General features: G+C 65.8%; 1 protein-coding gene across 1 annotated transcript in view; it reads right to left on the bottom strand.

Moving 5' to 3' along the window:
• Nucleotides 1-224: 224 nt before the first annotated feature.
• GAA (alpha glucosidase) overlaps nt 225-12816 on the bottom strand; it is a 15847-nt gene continuing 3255 nt past the window's right edge. Inside the window, exons 3-20 of the mRNA XM_077755231.1 lie at nt 11728-11873; nt 9827-9992; nt 9657-9753; nt 9147-9266; nt 8950-9068; nt 8741-8872; nt 7642-7752; nt 6990-7103; nt 6829-6910; nt 6299-6419; nt 5922-6055; nt 3700-3851; nt 3386-3534; nt 2392-2533; nt 1932-2075; nt 1433-1597; nt 1142-1294; nt 225-768 (exon numbers count right to left, since the gene is read on the bottom strand). Of these exons, the coding sequence (XP_077611357.1) occupies nt 709-768; nt 1142-1294; nt 1433-1597; nt 1932-2075; nt 2392-2533; nt 3386-3534; nt 3700-3851; nt 5922-6055; nt 6299-6419; nt 6829-6910; nt 6990-7103; nt 7642-7752; nt 8741-8872; nt 8950-9068; nt 9147-9266; nt 9657-9753; nt 9827-9992; nt 11728-11873 (2307 nt within the window). The 3' untranslated portion in view covers nt 225-708. The remainder of the gene's footprint in view (nt 769-1141; nt 1295-1432; nt 1598-1931; nt 2076-2391; nt 2534-3385; nt 3535-3699; nt 3852-5921; nt 6056-6298; nt 6420-6828; nt 6911-6989; nt 7104-7641; nt 7753-8740; nt 8873-8949; nt 9069-9146; nt 9267-9656; nt 9754-9826; nt 9993-11727; nt 11874-12816) is intronic.

Genomic DNA, 12816 nt, shown 5'->3' with positions numbered 1-12816 from the left:
CCCACAAGCAGACCCGCGGTGGCCTGGGGTGGGGCGTGGGGGCACATGTCCGCCCACGAGCCTCCGATGCCAGGCCCCGCCGGATGGTGATGCTGCTTTCGGAGCGCAGCCTGCCTGCCCCACCTGGAGTGGCCGGAGTCTCACTGAGGGTGGAGTGGCCGCCTCCAAGTCAGGGCCCCGGGACACATACCCCGCCCTGAACCCCAGAAGGACCAGCAGAAGCGTGATTGCAACACCCCTTTAATTAAACATAATTGCACTTCAGAGCGAGGGTTTCCCGGGGTCCTGCGAATTCTCCAGAGGCCCCCGTGGCCGCGCTCATCAGGCCGGCGGGCCCCCCCCCCCCCCACTACCGGGGCGCAGCTGCCCAGACAGCAGTCCTCTCATCTGGACGTGGCAGCCACACGGCCACCCCCAGTGTGACCTCGGGCACGGGGACGGCATCCGCACCCGGAGCCCTCCTCTGCGGTCCCAGGCAGGCCGCGGGTGGGAGGTAGACCTTCCGGGAGAGAACCGCAAACACAGGGCACACGGGCCCAGGAGGTAGACACGCAGGCAGATCTGGGTGTTGGAGGGGAGTCCGCGCCGTGAGCCGTGGGCCAAGGGCTTCCGACCCTGAACCCCCCAACACACATCCCGACAGCACGGGTGCGGGGGTCGCTGCCCCGGCCGTCTCTCGGCGGAGGGACCAGCGCGCCACGGCCCCAGTTAGGACCAGCTGATGAGAAAGCGTTCTCCCATCGCCAGCGACACAGGGACGTCCAGGGTCTGCAGGAGGAGGCAAAGGAACATGTGACCACCAGACGGCTGTCCACAGAGGGGAGACCCCGAGTGCGCGGCAGACGGGAGCCTGGGCGGGTGGTGTCCCGGCCCCGGGAGGCCTCCCGCTCTGCTCCTCCCTGGCTGAGTCCGCCTCGCACGCTGGCTGCCGTTTCAGCGCGGCCCGCAGGGCACCGTCAGTGTAGACACGGGCAGAGGAATGACCCAGGGTGCAAGGGGGCCCGTCCTTCCCCGGAGACCAAGTTCCCTTCGCCCTTGTACGGCCCGGCCACTGGCACCGGGTCCCCGGGGCCCTGGGTGCCTCCCCCGCCTCCGCCGCCCTCGGGGACGAGCCCTCTGGCCCCTTGTGAGGGGCTCTTGCCTTCGAGTCAGGGCTGTAGGTGAAGTTGGAGACAGGCACGCCGTTGGAGAGGACCTGCTTGGGGGCGGCGGCCACCCCCAGGACGATGACCTTCCTCAGCTGCAGGCTGGCCCCCTCACCGGCCACACGCACCAGCTCGTTTGCAATGGTGTTCTGGCCAAGTGGGGAGGTGGGAACAGTCAGCGGACGGCCCGGGGAGACCTGCGGGCTGGGGCCCTGCTCCCTCCCCTCCCCGGGACAGGGACAGGTGGCCCCGGGGACCCCCCAGCTCGGGCGGGTCCCGACACTCACATTCTTGGCCAGGAAGACGACCTGCGTGTAGGCCCCGCGCTCCAGTGTCCCCAGGCTCTCCCCATCGTCCCAGAAGAGCTCTCCTCGGGCCTCCCCGCTCGCAGGCAGGGCCGCGACCAGGGCCATGGGCTGCTTTCGGGACTCCGTGGTTGTGAGGCCAGGGCCCTGGAAAAGCGGGTGGCACACGTCACCATCTCCAGCCTGGCACAGAGGCCTCCGGACGGGGACAGGAAGGGCGCTGGGCTGCAGGAGACCAAGACCCTAAGGACAGCCTGCGCCAAGCGGCTTGGACGGCCTGGCGCGCACCGTGGCCTGGCGGACACCCGCGTGTGCAGAGCAGCAGGCGCCCCTCCGCCCGGCACGGCTGCGGTCAGTGACGCGCCCTGAGCGTCCCTTCCGGGTCCGGCTCATCCTCAACCCTCATGCGCCGCTGTCTCTGCCTGGGGCCTTGGGGACCGGCCCTCCCCCGGACGCAGGCGGAGCTNTGGCCGCCGCGTACCTGCAGGGGGATGATGTGCCCGGCCCGGAGGTGGAGGTTGATGGTGTCCAGCGGCGCCGGCAGCGTCACCCACTGCCCCTTGCTGTGGATGGCAGGCATGACGGGGGCAGGCGGCGGGAGACTGCGGAGGGCCCCCGCTGGCCCCTGGAGGGAGGCGTCACGTCACCAGCAGTCCGGGTGGTGCCTAAGCCCCTGTGCTGTCCCTGGAGGCCCTGCGGGCCCAGCGCAGACAAGACCGCGGGGCAGAGGCCTGGCCCCAGGAGCACGACTCTGGGAGGACTGGAGTCCCGAGAACTATCCACCTGGGCCTGTTTCCTCGTCGGGAAAATGGGTCACTGCAAGGACTGGGTGGGAAGATGCACGCGGAGCCCCAGGCAAGGGCCACAGGCACGCTCCCCGCTCCACATGGCCACGCCCGCGGGGCAGGAGGGGCAGCCGCTGCGAGGGCCCCAGGACTCACCGTCTGCAGGCCGTACCACGTGCCAGTGGGGAAGTAGCCGGTCACCTCGACCTTCCCAGCCTCGAGCACCGGGGTGATGAGCAGAGCCGCCCCCCACAGGAGCTGCCGGTCCACGGCCCAGGTGCCGGGGTCCTCGGGGAACCTTCAGACAGGAGGGGTGGGCGCGTGGGCCTGGTGGCCTCCGAGGATGGGGTGCTCAAGGGGCCCTCGGGGACAGCCAGGGAGCCGGGTCCAGCTTGGCACTCGGTGGGGTCGGGGGGCGGCGAGTAACCCTGTCCCCTACCCGCCATTCTGGCAAACCATTCCCGATCCGTTCATACTGGTCTTACCACCTGCTCTGAGTTTCTCATGTGAGTTTTACATGGGAAGTGGCACCTCGTCTGATCAGTTCGCCTTTGCGCTTCCGCAGTGCGGGACGTTAGCACGTTCTCCGTTTTGTCCACAGAGCACTGCCTGTTCTCCCCAGATGTTAAGCCCTCCCCTCCTCGCCTTTTGCTTTTGATGCTTACAGGGCCCTCTCCTGCCAGGGCATCGAGAAGCATTCGCTTCTGTTTTCCTGTGGAATTTTCTATGGCTTCGTTTTTGACATTTCAAGTGTGTGACCCATCTGAAATTTACATTTGTAGTGTGAGGGGGAAAAGCCCACTTTTCCAAATAGGGAACGGAGTTTTACTACCTGGGGCTCCTTTAACCCACTGACTACAGGTGGCGTTTAATTAACTGCATGGCACCTTTTTACATATCGGAGTCCTGCTGGGGGGTATCACTTGGGTCCCTCTCGTCCAATCAGGATGGTTTTCTACCTTGTTGCCACCCGGTAGGCCTGGTCTGGACTTGGGGTTCCTCAGCCCGGAAGGCCCCCAGCCCTGAGCTGCTCTCTCATGGGGGGGTGGGGGACGCGGGCGTGCAAAGGGCCCCCAGCAGGGAGGTCCCGGAACGCCCCTGCGGCAGGGCGGGGCTGCCCTGGGCCCTCACCCCTGCCGAGGGCACTCACTCCAGGAAGAGGGGCCGGGCCACGGTCTCGCCCCCCACGTGGGCCCGGTGGAACAGCGTATACAGGTGGGGCAGCAGCATGTAGCGCAGGGCGAGGGCCTTCCTCATGGCTCGCTGCGCCGTCTCGCTGAACCTGTACGGCTCCTGAGGCTGCAGAGGGGACGCGAGAGCACCTGGCTCTGGGGCCGCGAGGTCCCCGCCCGCCCTCCCCCTGCGGCGGGAGACCCGGCGTTGCTGGCACTGTCAGTGGCGCTGCGTCCCCAGCGGGACCCCCGGGGGCAGACGCCCCGCTCCCTCGCCCGCCCCCGCCCCTACCAGGCTGTTGAGGTCGTTGTGGTTCCGCATGAACGGGTAGAAGGCCCCCAGCTGGGTCCAGCGCACACACAGCTCCTCTGACGCGTTGCCCTGGAAGCCACACACATCGGCCCCGACCAGCGGCACCCCCAGCAGGTTGAAGAGCAGGATTTCTGGGAGGGGAGGGTCAGGCTGGGGCTCATGCTGCCGGAGCAGGTCGGGTTCAGGGCCGTGGAGCCCCGCCGACATCCTGCCCACCGGCCCCCACCTGGTGGTCAGTACCGCGCTGGCCCTGGGGTCTCCCACCCATGGTCACAAGTGACTTGCGGACTGCTTCCTGACGTCTGGGGACACCCAGCACAGCAGCCCCTTAGGGTTGGATTGCGTCCCCCTGCCTCACAGGTGTGTGGGAGTCCTGTGCCTGGGGGGCTCAGTCAGTCAAGGGTCCGACTTCAGCTTGAGTCATGACCTTGCGGTTGGTGAGTTCAAGCCCCGCGTCGGGCTCTGTGCTGACAGCTCGGAGCCTGGAGCTGCTTCGGATTCTGTGTCTCCCTCTCTCTCTGCCCCTCCCCTGAGCGCTCTCTCTCTCTCCCTCAAAAATAAACATACATTAAAAAAAAAAAAGGTACGTGGGAGTCCTAATCCTCTGTATCTGTACTTGACGTGACCTTATTTGGAAAGAGGGTCTCTGCAGGGGCGCCCTCTTCATCCGACTTCAGTTCAGATGACCTGAGCTGAGATCATGACGGATCTCACAGTCCAGGAGTTCGAGTCCTGCGTCGGGCTCTGTGCTGACAGCTCGGAGCCTGGAGCTGCTTCGGATTCTGTGTCTCCCTCCCTCTCTGCCCCTCCCCTGCTCACACTTTGTCTCTCTCTCAAAAATAAAATAAAAACATTAAAAAAAAAAAAAAAGAGTCCCTGCAGATATGGTTAAGGTGAGGTCATAGAGAGGGTCCGGATCCAGGGGGCCTGCTGCCCGTGTATGAGGAGAGCCCAGGTGTGACGACAGACACGGGGGACAAGACCGGGGGAAGACACAGGCAGAGACCAGTGACGCAGCCCCAAGCCAAGGACACCCAGGACAGTGGGCAACTCCGTAACTGGGGGAGCGGGCAAGGCGACCCCCCGGGGATCCCAGCACAGCCCCTCCGACACGGCCATTCAGACCGCCAGCCTCCAGGACCGCTGCCTTCCGCACCCGCGTGGGAACTGCGCCCCGGGGGCCCCAGTGAGCCCCCGCGGCTGCTGAAGGCTCGGGTGGGCTCCCGGCCACATCGGCCAGTGTCCACCCCACCTCTGCTCAGCAGGGCCAGGCCACGCTGGGCCGGCCCCTCTCCTCGGTGTCTCCTCGGCAGCCAGGACCCCGCCTAGGGCCGTGGGGGACACCTGTCTGGGCTGCAGCAGGTTCAGGGACCTGCATGACCTCTGCTTGTCATGATCAGTGCACACCGAGACCCCAGCCCACGGGTCGGCCAGGGACCTGGCACCTGAGGGGGCTTCAGAGGCCAGCCTGCAGGACTGGCGGCCAGGCGTGCCCCTGGGTGAGGTGAGAACCTGTGGCACCTGTGGGCAGAGAGCGGCTTCTGGAAAGAGTGGATTCCTCCCCAAGTGCTCGCCCGCCAGCGCTTGCCCACGGCCCGAGGGTCTGCACACGCACACCCTGCCACCAGCACCGATACGACTGCCGGGAAGCTTGCAGGCCGGGGGATGGTGTCGGATCCCCTCAGCTGCCCAGGCGGTGACGCTGGGAGGTCACCCTGACCCCTTCCCCAGAGCTCCTAAGCCATGTCTGGGCCTAACGCGCGTCAGCAGCATCAGAGCCCTTGAGAACTCAAATCAGCGTGCCTCTCTGCAGGTGGGGTAGATGGTGCCTGCAGGCTGGGCTCACACAGGACATGGTCACGGGAGGGGACACCACGGGAGAACAGAATCCGCTTTGCAGGCAGCCGCTGGGGGGAATCGGAGATGGGGACACTTGGGAAGCCCATCACCGCCCACCAGCACGGCACAGGGCCACAGGCGCGCGACTCGCACAGGCACACGACCCCGCACAGGTGCACCGACCCCGCACAGGTGCACCGACCCCGCACAGGTGCGCCACCTCACACAGGTGCGCCTCATGCCCCACATGAGTCAACAGCGGGTTCCCACGGTGTCTGGTAGCATCGCCCTGAGCTGAGCCGAGCCCAGCGCTCAGGCCTGGGCCCTCGCCCCCTCTGCGCAGCCCCCCGACAGGCTCTCACCTGGCACAGAGTACGAGAGCTGCTCCCAGCTGCTCCACACGTCCCCTGTCCAGTGGCCGGCGTATCGGCCATGGCCCGCGAAGGTTGAGCGGGAGATCACAAAGGGGCGCAGCCCCCGCGCCTTGACCAGGGCCCTGGGTGGGGCAGGGGGACAGAGCAGTGGCCCAGCGCCCGGCGGACACAGGCAGCGGCAAGGGCCGGGGCGAGGAGGGCGGGGAGGCTCCGCCCCAGCCACCAGACCACCCAGGATGATGAGCCGTGTCACAGCGAGGAGGACGGCTGTCCCTCCAGGCTCCCCCGGGAGTCTGTGTGGTCACCGCCGGCCCGTCCTCTGACGCCCAGCGAAGCCCCCGCCCTGCGCGGCGCTGGCCCCTCACCTGTAAGAGGCAAGGGCCTCTGTCAGGCCGTAAAGGTTGTGCAGGTTGTAGTGCGTGGACAGGAACTGGTGGCTGGAGGCGCAGATGGTGGCTGCACGCAGGGTCCCGCCAACCACCCCTGCAAGAGAAGGAGGCTGTTCCCATCCGTGGCCGCCTGGCGCCCCCCACGCCCAGCCAGGGGCCACCCTGGAACGCGGGGTGAGTCCCCGTACTGTCTCCACTTTCCCAAGGGCGGGAACAAGGCCTTGCTGAGGCCGGCAGACCCCAGACTGCACACCCACCTGCCTCAGTCCTTCCCTGATCCTGCGCTTAACCCCGAAATGCCTTCCCTCTGGAGGCCACAGAGGCCACGCCCCCACGGCAGGTGCCCCCCGTCCACGTGGCCTGGCTGGTGTCTCCCCACCCGGACCTTTCTCATGGAGTCGCCCTCCCCTTTCCCGGGTGCCTGTGCCCACTGGCTCTTCAGAAGGGACAGCTCTGAGTCCCCAAAGCAGAGAAAGAAAAGCCGGGATCTGAGCCTTAAATCCTGAGGCNNNNGGGTGGGTTCTCCAGGTCACTGTCGGGGCAGCCATACACAGAGCCCCTGACGAAGTTGGAGGGCTCGTTCATGTCCTGCAAGAGAGGCCCCGGTGGTGGGTGCCCTGCCCTGGGCCGAGGCCGGGGCCGGACCCACGACCCACAGGGCACTTACAATCCACATGCCGTCAAAGGGCACCTGGGCGTGGAACTCAGCCACCATGTCCTGCCACCAGTCAAGGGCCTCGGGGCTGGTGAAGTCGGGGAAGGCGGTAAATCCAGGCCACACCTGGAGGAAAGGCCAGAGGGGAGACCAGGCCCCACAGGGTTCCCGCCTCACTCACCTTCCTGGGGGTGACGGGCTGCGGAGGGAAGGGTCATTGGTGGTAGGGGCCTGAGACCTCCCCTTCAGACAAAGGCCCCTGAAGGGAGTCTGGAGCGACTGTGCTCCCCAGCCTCCCTGCAGCTGGGGCCCCCTTCCCGTGGGTTCCGGGCACACCCCGGGGCTAGAAGTTCAGGACTCTGCCGGGTGCCCTGTGGAAAGGCTGGGAAGCCCCCGGGGGCCTGGAGGACAAGGAGGGCCTGAGGCCTTGCCAAGGGTCCAGAGCCTGTGCTTGAGCTGGACCCTTTCAAGCCCCAGTACAGGGATTCGAAGCGGCATCCCTTGTCAGGGGCCACCGTCACTTTCGGCCGTGACCCCCACACACTGTGTCCCCTCGGACAGCACAATGATTTCTTAAGTCTCATCATCTTCCCGAACGTCTTCCTGTCCCTGCCAGCTGGGGACTCCCGCTCTCTCACCCCGCGCGCCCAGGCCCCCACCCTACCTTCCCAATCAGCGGCTGCCCGGTGTCGTTGGTGATGAAGACCTTCCTGCGCAGACCCTCGTCATAAGGTCGGTAGCTGCCAGGGGGGTCGGAACTGCTGATGGCGGGATCCTGAGTGGGGAGGGGGGACCATCAGGAGGAGAAGGGGGTGCTCCAAAGCCAGGCGCCCACTGCTGGGAAAACGGGAAAACGCTCTCCGTACAAGATTAACGGAGGCAGGAGACAGCCGCGCGTGCGCATGTCCGGCACACCCTGTGTGCACGCGTGTCCGGCACATCCTATGTGCACACGCGCACGTCTGCGGAGAGGCCAGCCAAGGACCCCAGTGGCTGGAGGGGGCGCACCCGGATGTGGCCTTAGCTCCGCCTCACGGGCTCTAGAATGTCACCAGCGCCCCACTGGGAACACTGGCTTCCTGTAGAGTCAGTGGCCGCGGATGTGCGCCGCCCTCGGAGGGGCCAAGGTCGCGCCCTCGGAGGAGCCAAGGTGGCGGAAAGGGCCTGAATCAGCACCATTCTTAACCTCCCAGCAGGCGGGTCTCCCCCGCTGTGGGGTGTCCCCTGTGGCAACCGCTCAGCCTCAGCGCCCCCTCCCCATGTCCTCTGGCCACATGGCTGGGCGCTGGGCCCGCTGGCGTCAGGGACTGGCCCAGGGTGTGCCTGTGTGCCTGTGCTGGGCCACTCAGAGCCCGGCCCTCAGCCCTGCCCTCCCCCACCCCCGTGCCACAGAACTGACTTGGGTGGAGGTGGGGCCAGGAGACCCTCTGAGCGTCTGCAGCTCCAGCTGCATCTGTGGCACGCAGGCGCCCCCCCACCGCCGGCCCTCCCAGTACCAGGTGGTCAGCTGAGGGCACCCCCTCTTTACCACCCGAGGGCACCCCCTCTTTAAGCTGCTCAAGTAACCTACAACCAAAGGACCCTAAACAACACACGATGTTTCCAGGAAGCCTGACGCTGGACATCACCGGGCAGCAGGGGCCCAGGCTGGGAGTGTGATAACCCGTCCGGTCGACATCAAGAACCCTCAGAACATGGCAGGGAGCACGAGAAGGCTGCTGCCTGGAGGAGGAGGCAGGGGCAGGGCCCAGCAGGGCGCTCACCACGATCAGCACGTAGTGCCGCCCGCTCTGGTGGAGCTCCTGCACCATGGCCGGGAAGTCCCCGAAGCCGTCCTTGTTGAAAGTGAAGTCCCTCCTGGCGTCCATGTAGTCCAGGTCATTCCACTGAGTGTCCTGCGGCCACAGCACAGGGACAGAGTCCCGGCCCAGCCCCCGCACGCACACCCGCCCCGGGGCCGCCCAGCGCTCACCAGGGGGAAGTGGGCCCTGGTCATGTTCTCCACCACCTGGCGGGTGATGGCCGTGGAGGAATAGCCCCAGCGGCAGAGGTGGAAGCCCAGGCCCCAGTACGGCGGCATGAAGGGGAAGCCTGTGGACAAGGCAGCTCGGTAAGGGGGCGGGGGGAGGGGAGGAGAGNGGGGGCAGCGCAGAGCCAGGACAAGCCTACCCACGACTTCCAGGTACTGGCGCACCACGCTCTTGGGCTCAGGGCCCAGGAAGACGTACACGTCCAGGATCCCACCGGTGGCCCTCCAGCTGAGGGCCGGGCGCGGCTGCAGGACCACATCTGGGGGGAGCGGCCCGGGGCTCAGGAACCGATACCTGCACCCCTCCTGCCCCCACCCTGCTTGGCACCTCACAGAAGGGCTTGGTGCCTGGGGAGGAAAGCGCTGAGCCGCCAGCCCCAGGACCCCCAGCCCCAGCTCTGGCCTCGGTTCAGGTCCGGGGTCTCAGAGTCCACCTCAGGGGCACCTAAGGGCAGGGCTGGCAGAGGCCACGGCCCACCGGAGTCATTTCTCCAGGGGACAAACAAGGCCCAACCCCCTCCCCACGGCCCCAGGCCTCTCCCTCCAGCCTGCCGGGCAGGCCCCTCTGAGGAGGAGGAGAGCTCAGGAGGGTGACGGGGACTGGGGCACAGGGACGGGATGCCCGCCGGGGTGGCCGCCCACCCACTCACCCATGGCATTGCTGTTCAGCAGGAAGACCCCGTGCGCCAAGCCGCCGTCCTCCAGCACCAGGTAGAAAGGATGGGATCCGTACAGGTTCGTGTTGGGCTGGGCGCGTGGACACGGCACTTTAGCACCCTCCCACGTGGCTCCCCCGACCCCCCCTTGCCGCCCCTTCTACCTGGGGGGCGATGTCCCGGTTCCACAGGGTGACCTTGGTCCAGTTGGTGCTAAGCGTCAGGGAGCCGAGATGCTCGCCGAGGCCAGTGATGTGCGGGGACGGCAGAGAGGTGGCCAGCTGCAGAAACTGGTCAGCAAAGAACAGGGGCGCCACCGTCGTGTTCAGCCTGCCGGGAAACACCCAGGCGGCCAGATGAGCCCCCGGTGGGCCCTCCCGGAGAGACCCCTGGCCCTGGTGCTCCCCCCTCCCCGCCGCGAAGAGGGCCAGAGTGGCCCGGCCACCTCGGCGACGCACTGACCCCGGCGCAGAGGCGGCCACGCGAGGCCCGGCGACCCGGGGACCTGAGCCAGGTGTGGGGAGCTCGCAGAGCCCATCCAGCGCACCCAGCTACCCGGCGGCACCCACGCTGCCCCAGGCAGGCATCCAGAAGCGGGGTGCCCCTGAGGCCTGGCCACAAGCAGGTGCAGGGCAGGGGCAGCTCGGAATCGTCGAGTGCTAAGACTCGTGGCCCCGAGCTCCTTCCGCAAGGGCCATGCTGCTCCCAGACTCTGGCCAAGGCCTGCCCGGCCCAGCTCCAGAGCCATGGGGCCGTCTGCCAGGGGCGGCCAGGGTCCCCCGAGGCTGCACAGTGTCCAGGGCAAGGCAAGAACCACAGGTGGGGCACAGGGTAAGCACTACCGCTGATTTCCCGGGGCGACCTCCCCCTGCCCCCTGCCTGCCCCTGGACAAGACCCATCCGCACGTGTGTATGTGCTCTCAAGACCAGTCTGGTTAAACGCTTTAGAAAACCTCTCTCAGATCTCGGCCCAAAGGTCAGCTTCCCAGAGAGGCGTCCGTAGCCGCCCCTCCCCCATCGGCACGCTTAGCTCTCTTATCCCTTGCACTTGTCCTCGCACTCATTCGCTGCTGCTTCCCGCCGCGTCCGCCCTGGGAGCAGCTCGATAATGCACAGCCCAGAATGGGCGCGCGCGCACACACGCACACACACACGCACACGTGCATTTCAGAAGGTGAGTTCCCTTAAGACCGAGGTAAGTCCCAGTTAACCTTGTTCCCGAGCCCGTAACTGAGTTCAGTGACAACGGGGAGTCTTGTCAGCTCAGGGCACATGTTTACGTGGGGCTGTGCGGACAAAGTGCACTGGGTAGGTCCTGTGAAAACGTGCTTGCTTAAATCCAATGTCAGGGCGGGCGGAGGGCGTGGGCGGGTCTGCCACCCCGACCCCAGGGCTGTGCGGGGCCACTCTGCGCGGGGAGGTGTCCGACGCTGGGAGTCACAGCCAGTGACTAAAAGTGGATTCCAGGATGCTAGGGCACGTCCAGTCACTGGGCGTGATGGGGGCAGTGGAGGTGGCGCGTCCCCCGGGGGCAAGGGCATGACCCGACCCGATGGCCTCATTCTCCCGCCATATCCTGAGAGCGTCTGCTGAGGGTCGGAACCACTTTGGGAGCTGGAGGCCGGGGAGCGAGCTTCCGGAATGGGAAAGGCTCCTGGGCGGGCAGACCGCAACCATGACCCGGACAAACCTAAGGTCTCAGGGGACACAAGCCCTGGAGGGACAGGAAACAGACAGCGGCCAACAGCATGGATGCGGGGCCCTGGCTCAGTCACCTGCCAGCAAGCCACCTCACCTCCCCGTGCCTCAGTTTCCCCATCTGTAAAGCGGGGGCAGTTAACGGCACCTACTCCTGCATTGTTGGGATTAGCGGGGTTCACGGTTCCCATGCCTGCCCTGCAGCGAGTGACACACAGTATCTGATCATAAATAACATGAACGTTAAGAAAGCGGGTGAGGGGACGTTGCCGGGGGTGGAGGTGCCACTGTGCGCGCGGTGGAGTCCCTGCAGGATGCCCCCCGAGGTTCTGCCCCTGCTCCCCAGGGGCACGCAGCCCGCACTCACAGCACCCGGCCATCCAGCTTCCGGCGCACAATGACCCCGAAGGGCTCCTCCTGGAGGTCCATGCTGTAAAGTGTGGACGGCGCCCGGCTGCGGACACGTGGGGTCTCCAGGGGCACCTCGTAGCGCCTGTTGGCGGGATCTTTGATCTGGAAGTCAGACAGTGTGGCGTGAGGCCCTCTGCGGGCCAGGGGCCTCCCCTGCACGCCGTCCCCTCCTTCCTCACTCTCCAGGGGAGCGGGGACCCAGTGCAAGGCCCAGTGTGGCCGCGCACAGCAGGCGAGCGTGGATAGTTCGTGGGCCTACGGAGCCCAGGGAGCGCCCCCGGGGGTCGCCGGGCAAAACACAGCACGCCCAGCCGATCTGAATTTCTCTGATCTGAATTTCAGAGAAACCGGTTTTTTCTTTTAGTACGTCTCAAATAGCGCATGAGACGCACACTAAACAAATAAACTCCTTGCCGGGTCTTCTGGAATTCAAACTCACTGGCATCCTGTGTTTTTATTTGCTAAGCTGGCAACGCTGATCCACCCCACATGCCTGCCACAGGGTGGGTTAGAGAATATACTTCAGGGTGTCCAGCTCCACTCTGCCCGGTACACGGTAATCACTCGGTAAATGTCGGCTGTTATGAATTACTTTGTTAATTATGAATTGGGTGTTTCAGGCTCTCTCAGCTTGGCCTCCACACGTGTATTCAGTCCTCAGGTTTCTGCTGAGCGCCTGCTACATGCCGGACACTGTTCCAGACGCTGGGGGTCAGCAGACCAAAGGTCCTCCCCTCGGGGCCAGCCAATCACCGGATCCCACCGCCCACTGCCTGGAACATTCCCATTCCTCCCTCTCCCTCTTTCCCCTTATGGACTCCCACAGGGCTTCAGGTCAGGTGGGATGTCACTTCCTGGGGGAGACCTAACTTCCCTCCACTGGGCCCTGCTCTCCAGAGCATGTTCTAGAACCTTCCAACCACTGTCTTAGTGGCCATAGCTCCCTGAGTGTCGGCACCGTCTGCTCCCTCCGGGACCACCCCCCCACCCCCGCAAGAAGGCACAAAACACGTGTGCACACTAAACAAACACCCAGGACATTGCA

Source organism: Crocuta crocuta, unplaced genomic scaffold (assembly GCF_008692635.1).
Source record: "Crocuta crocuta isolate KB4526 unplaced genomic scaffold, BGI_CrCroc_1.0 scaffold50, whole genome shotgun sequence".
Classification (NCBI taxonomy): Eukaryota; Metazoa; Chordata; class Mammalia; order Carnivora; family Hyaenidae; genus Crocuta; species Crocuta crocuta.
The sequence above is the reverse complement of the archived record's forward strand: the minus strand, read 5'-3'. Positions and strand labels throughout refer to the sequence as shown.